We start from the raw sequence: 7,000 nt of genomic DNA on the forward strand, positions 1-7,000 counted from the left end.
ATTTTCCATGCTACTGCCCACTCCTTGTTCCAGTTTAGTCAGTCTGCATTGTCTTTATCTTCACATAAAATTATCGAGGCTACATTACTTCAATTTTCAAATTTGAATGGGACATTCCCAGTGCACACACTACACGCAATTCAGGGGCGGATCCAGGAATTTTTCAGGGGGGGTTCAAATTTTTTCGAATGCACAGAATTAAATTCGCTTCAAACTGTTTCCGGTTCGTTCACTTCACCGGGAGTTGCAAAATCTTTATTGTCACGGTAGCCCTTGCATTGCTTGGCCAATAAGACAAGGGTAATGCGTTTAGAGCCTTACAAAGTACAAAGCTGCAGCACAGGCAGAAACTAAGGCCGTGACTGCAGCATTTTCCGAACTGACGGAAGGCGAAGTTCTCTGACTGTCCTCCGGCTGGGACTCCGTGTCGTCACATTCATGGCGGAGTCTACATGGCGGAACCCCAAGCTCAATGGCAACTGATCGGCCGCTCGCCTCTTTGGCAGACGTCGCGACATGGCAAACTACGCGACAAACACAAACATTATCTTCGTACTGCGACAGAGGAAACCTACAGTCCAGCCAGCGCGAAATAAAACAAAACGACAAGGAAGGTAAGGAGGACAAGTGGCAGTTTCTCCACCTTTTGCTCCACCGCGACATGGCAAACTACACGACAAACACAAACATTATCTTCGTACTGCGACGGAGGAAACATACAGTCCAGCCAGCGCGAAATAAAACAAAACGACAAGGAAGGAGGCAAAGTGGCAGTTTTTCCTCCTTTTGCTCCACCACTTGAACTGTCGATCGTTTCAAGTCACATGATACGCGTACAGACCCTTCGATTCGAACGGTACGCGTACAACAGTCACGACCATGTACCACTGCATGCATGCAGTGACCTGTAGCTGTAGTACCTGCACTGCCTGTACGTGACTACTGCATGCATGCAGGATTGCCAGTGACTGGCTACGCTGCATGTACGCTACACTTCGCTGGCTGCGCACGTGGAGATCACAAAAAATTGACTGGACCCATGGTCGAAATTATTTTAGGGGGTTCGTCCGAACCCCCTGTATCCGCCCCTGCAATTACTCTACGTGAACATCGAGCAGGACGTTCCTTTTTGCTGGGTATGCATGCTCACTGGTTCCTTCCTCGCGAGCATGATCGTAGCACAAAATGCCAAGACTGCCCTACTCTTGAATTGGGTCTGGCGAATGCGTTGTCCACATCGAGAGGCCACGCACTGTGGACAATTGAGCATCTATTCAAATGATACGACAACCCGCTTTTTCTCGCCTTTTCCCGTATTCACGCTCATATGAGCCAATGGGGTTTTATTGGAATATTGCTGTTTTCGCAACTTGGGATAATCGCATTTAAGCAGATGCGCTCTGTATCCTGATCTTTTTAGAGGATTTCATTGGTGCGGTCCATGCGATAACACCTCTCAACACCTCAATATTTTAGAGTACAGTGGTGCCGGAAATGTGAATTCTGTTCAGTTACAAGTCCATGCGTTTACATGTGAGGTGAGCGCTTATATCCGGATATGGGGGCCTGACTTATTATACTGCTGCTCTTGCTTTGCAATGAAGCTATCCGTCAAGGACCGACAGCGACTCTCGTCCGTTTACCGTCGTTCTGTACGCGCTGCTTGTGGCTCGAAATTACAAGATGACGTCATGCCGCCGTTAGCTAGATTGTCGATTGATCCGTTTGAACAGTACCTTATTCGTAGCATTGCTAAATTTATCCATGTTAATCATGTCGTTTTCCCTCTCCCAAATCCGACGGACCTTTTCCCTCAAGTTTCAACCGGCCCTAGGACAACAAGAAGCTCTTTTAATGCTGCTATTGCAATATCTAAATTCCGGACGACTGACGGTGTCAATTCCTTTTCAAATCGTGCTGCCCTGTTCTTTAATTCTTTGCCTGTGGAGTGGCGCACCCAGCACCGCACTACATTTGCTAAGCACCTTCAGACCATGCTAAAAGACGCAGCGTCTTTTCAGAAGTATTTTGATCTTCTTTTCAGCAAACGCCCTCATTGATCTGCACCGCCTGTATTGTACAACTGTGTTTACTGCGTTCCTAGTTTAAATTCGTTTTTAAAAACATCTCTTTAATTCTTGCATTATCCCATTATGACCATGCTTAAAGACGCAGCGTCTTTTCAGAAGTATTTTGATCTTCTTTTCAGCAAACGGCCTCATTGATCTGCATCGCTTGTATTGTATACCTGTGTTTACTGCTTACTGCTTACTGCTGCTTTATTGTTCCAAGTATCAGTTTAGTTTAGTTTAAATATCTCTTATTATTATTTTTTTCTCACCCCACACCCCTCTACTCTGTTATCGGCCCTCTTAAGAGTTGTGTTCATCACTGTTGAGGCTTCCGATGGAAAATAAAAGAATACTACTACTACTACTATGGGCCCGTTCGCTTATACAGGTAGACTCCCTTTAATTCGAACCTCAAATTGCCAGGCTCTAACTTCGAATTATTCAGAACTTCTAATTATTCAAATGCAGCCCCATGCACTGATATGTATGTCAAAATGCTTGAAATCGCATGCTGAATATTTTTTGCACATTTCTATTTGCATCAACGAACCATAGGTGCAGGGACAATAGGAGGTCGTACCGGTCGTGTACAACGGATCATCAAACCACTGGATCGACACAAAATCATTTTGACATCTTCATTTTCTAGTGAAGAAGTTGTCAGTCACTGCAGCTTTCCTGAAACAATTTCAACGGAAAAGAACGGAAAAGAACTGCGCTGCCTAATCGGACAGCAGCACGTCGTTCTGAAGAACGGAAGTGGAGTATAGGCATAGACAATATTTACGACAATAGTGTTGTTGTGCGCAAACATCTCTTGGCACGAAGAGAGTCAGCCACCTGGAAGACATCGTCTTCAATCAAACCTTTGCAAATTGCGCACGGGCTTGAAAGAAATTTCGAGAGAAGGTGGGTTTCTTGAACGCTATAGTCGATCCTGCAGTGGACCATCGATCGATTTTTTAACTACTCTTGGCTAGAGAAGGAGAAAAGAATGAACTTCGAATTACAAGGAAAGCGATCAATCTCACTTCGAAATAAGCGTTAAAAGGACATAGCCAATGTACTGTAAACAGCTCTTCTGTACGAAGACTGGGTTCGAATTATCCAACCGGCGCACTTTTCGTACTTCGAATTATGCATTCGATTTCGACTTGCAAAAGATGGGTACGACGAAAAAGTTCGAATTACACGGAATGTTCAAATTATACCGTATTCGAATTAGAGGGAGTCTACGTGTAACTTATCACGGCTGTTTTTTTTCGCGAAATTTGGACATTTAACAAGATGGCAGCCAAAAGTCTCGATTAGGCTGGATCGGCAAGGAAATTTGAATTTTCAAATTCTCAGCAGCCGATTTCGCTGTGGTTTTCGCTGGATTTAGAAAGCTACCAGGCCAGGTTTACCCGGAAAACAGGTATTCCGTGTTCCTCTTGAAACTAGCTTTCCGCTGGTACCTCACATGGCCAACTTCGTCTCAGGAACAGTTTGTTCCGCGTTGCACAAGTCAAGCCTTCTTTCTCGCTCGTTCCTTGATTCATCGTTGACATGCCTGCGTCAAGAAGCCCTTTCAGGAGTTTTCCCAGTCTAGCTTTCAGAGGACTATATTCTGGCTATCTTCACCAAGTTTTATCACGGGCCGTGCACAAACTTCAGGTCCCGTGCGTTCGATGCTGAGCTACCTTTTCATGCGATTTAGGGGACAGATGGCATGGCGCTGGAGTCGCTGTTGAGTCCAGGAGGCCGAGGCCTGGTGGAAACTGCCCAGTAGACATGTGGGGTATTGCTGAAAAGGCAGCAAGCACACAGACATAGGCTCGAAATTGTGATGTAGATCCAATTGTGCGTTTGTTCGAGTGCATATCGGCAAATTTGAAAGTTGCACCCGTGATGCCGGCGAGGAGAAGCTGAAAATCAGTGCGTGCGTCAATATCCAGACTACCAGGGACAGCTTGGAGAGGTTCGAAAAGGTCAGGATGCTGGTTGACCACGGCAGGAGTTCCTTTTACCTTCCTTCTCTCTCAAATTGTCTGGATATTGAGTATCTCGCTCGAGCGCTTTCAAATATTAAATCCTGGTTTGACTTGCGAAATCGTGGAACCACACGGAGAGTGACATGGGTTTCATCCCAAAACGCAAACTCCCATCGTATTCATGAGGTTTGAACCGCGTTACGTAAATCGCACCGAACGACTCCATATTGTTAGATGTCCGTGCGCGAACAGCCGTGTTATGCGGGTGAGTACGGTAATTATGAACAGAGTATGCACGTTTTATTCTTTGTAAATGCAGGGAAACATCCAAGCCGAGCCAGGTATCATGATCGCTACAATGGTAAGAGCACAATTACGAATATTACACTTACGTTTGACTATCCCAAGTGCAGAGGCCACAGGTTGAAAGAGAAGCCAAAGGCAAAGGGACACAAAAGAGAGACAAACCAGGTTAGGTCATTGCAGATTATATTATATGAACGCAAGTGGTACACAAAGGAAGTAAAACAGGACTGATTCGCTGTTGATATGATCCTAAACGTTGTTTTTTTTGTTGCCGTTGTTATGCTCGTGTTCATTATACTTTGAACCCTAAAACGGTCACTACACTAGATTACACAAAGGCGATAATGGAAGGAAAGAGGTAAAGGAGAAAAGTAAATAAGTAGGGGTGAAAGTGTGCATGCAAAACTCGAGTACGAGTACTCTATTTTTATTTTTTTTCGATCCAGTATTCGAGTATACGACTATAGCTCTTATGCACATTGACGTCACGCTTCGCATGACATCATCGCTTTGGCGGAGCTCGCGACCCGGCTTGGGCAAGTTGGGGGGACGGAAAAGTGAAACAAGCCGGCTGTCACTCGACAACTGCATTTTCCTTTGTCTTCCTTCGGCTTTTTGGTGTTCGTCCCGAATAAATCTCTTCCTAGTCTGGTTGTTTGGAGTTCCCTTGAGTCTGCAGATTTAGTAGCCGTTTATTCAACATGGTTCGCGGCTGCTGCGTCCCTCTCTGCACCAATCAAGCAGATACGCACCCTGATCTTGCTTGGCATGGCTTTCCGAAGGATCCTGTGGAAAAGAAAACGTGGCTAGTGAAGATCCGGCGAGATGAGCGAACCGATGTGGCCAACGATCACCCGGAATACTTCAAAGTGACGGATTCTACCAAAATATGTTCTGCCCATTTCAAACCGGAAGATTACTGCCCCGGAGATCGAAAGATCGAGGAGAAATTTAAACCGGAGAGCAAAAGTTTTTCCTTCAATATTTGCTTGGACAGACAGCAACAATCCGAAGCGGAAGGAGCCTGCAGTTCGTTCTGCACCGCCACCAGCCAAGCGCAAGAAGGTCGAGACGAAGATCGTGGAGGAGAGCCCAGTAGCTGCATGCGGTGGCAGCGAGGACGACGTTCTCACTTTGCCAGGTGAGAGCAGCAGTACGCTCGTGGGAGACGGCAGTGGCGGTGTGAGCAGGGGGTGTGTGAGGCGGGTCACGATTGCTCGTGCTTCAAAAAGCTCCAGGACAAGCTCGAGCTAGCTGACGCGAAGCTAGAGGAGCTGCAAACTAGGTACGATGCGCTGGAGCAGGAGAAGTACTTTTCTAACCCTACGCATCCAAGTGCCATGTCATATGACCGCATCAAACAGGACCACCATTTGGTGAACTATTACAGCGGGTTTAGCTCAGCCCTAATGTTTATGGCATGCTTCAACTTCCTGCACCAAGCGGCCCAGTCTATGAGGTTGTGGAAGGGTTCGGCGTCTGCTCCAGAGGACCGATCTCAAGGAGGCCAGAAGCGTGGCCCGAAGCCAAAGCTATCTCTCGTTGACCAATTCTTGCTGGTCATGATGCGCCTTCGCCTTGGACTCGGCGAAGTTGACCTGGCGTTCCGCTTCGAGATCTCGCAGTCCACTGTGTCCCGTCTCGTAACATCATGGGTCTGTCTAATGTACCATAAGTTTAAGCAGCTACCTGTCTGGTTGCCGAGGCGGACAGTGAATTCACTGATGCCACCCTGCTTCAAGGTCTGGTACCCCACGACTAGAGTAATTATTGACTGCACTGAGTTCTTCATCCAAACACCTACCTCTCTGGCGCGTCAATCCGCTACCTGGTCTAATTACAAGAGCCACAATACAGTGAAGGTTCTCATCGGCATCGCGCCGCATGGCCATGTGACTTTTGTCTCTGATGCCTACGAAGAGTCAATCTCGGACAAGGCCATCACCGAGAGCAGTGGTCTGATCACCCTCCTGGAAGCTGGTGATTCAGTCATGGCGGACAAGGGCTTTGAGATAAAGGACTTGCTCCTGGATGTTGGTGTTCGCTTGAACATTCCCCCGTTCAAGTCCGGTGACCGGCAGATGGCCCCGGAAGACCTCCTGGCCACTAAAAAGATAGCGGCAGTACGAATTCATGTCGAACGGAAAATGCAACGAATCAAGGCATACAAGATTCTGGCTGGCAACATAGAGAACACATTGTTTGACCACATACACACTCTGGTCTTTGTCTGTGCTATGCTGACAAACTTTGAAGGTGCCCTTGTAGCTTAGTTCTCAGTGGATCATCAGTTAGTGGTCTGGACACACTATGCATTTGCATTTGAAAGACTGTAGTGTTCTGAACCACTGCCTGTTTGACCTGGCAGTTATCGCCTAAACGGCCATAGTGCTCTTTTAGAAACTTTGCCGGTTCTCGCCGTCAGTCTGTTGAAGCCCAGCGTAACACATATAATGATTGCATGTGATAGCAGTTCAGTGGCATTTGCCGAATTTATTATGGACAAATTGGTTATGCGTATTACACGCATGCAATAATATCGGTGATTGTACAGGCTAGCAGTTCAGTGGCATCTTCCGAATTTAATTTGCACAAAATGGTTATGTGTATTACACACATGCAATAATATCGGTGATTATACGTGACAGT

At 46.6% G+C, this 7,000-nt stretch overlaps 1 protein-coding gene across 1 annotated transcript; it reads left to right on the forward strand.

Annotated features, from left to right (window-relative positions):
* The first annotated feature begins 4,279 nt into the window (after window positions 1-4,279).
* LOC135830719 (uncharacterized) lies at window positions 4,280-6,624 on the forward strand. Its single transcript, XM_065342946.1, has 3 exons — window positions 4,280-4,310; window positions 5,349-5,533; window positions 5,584-6,624. The coding sequence occupies exons 1-3, from the start codon at window positions 4,280-4,282 to the stop codon at window positions 6,622-6,624; spliced, it is 1,257 nt and encodes a 418-aa protein (XP_065199018.1).
* Window positions 6,625-7,000: the final 376 nt, after the last annotated feature.

This window comes from Sycon ciliatum, unplaced genomic scaffold (assembly GCF_964019385.1).
Source record: "Sycon ciliatum unplaced genomic scaffold, ocSycCili1.1 SCAFFOLD_2491, whole genome shotgun sequence".
NCBI lineage: Eukaryota > Metazoa > Porifera > Calcarea > Leucosolenida > Sycettidae > Sycon > Sycon ciliatum.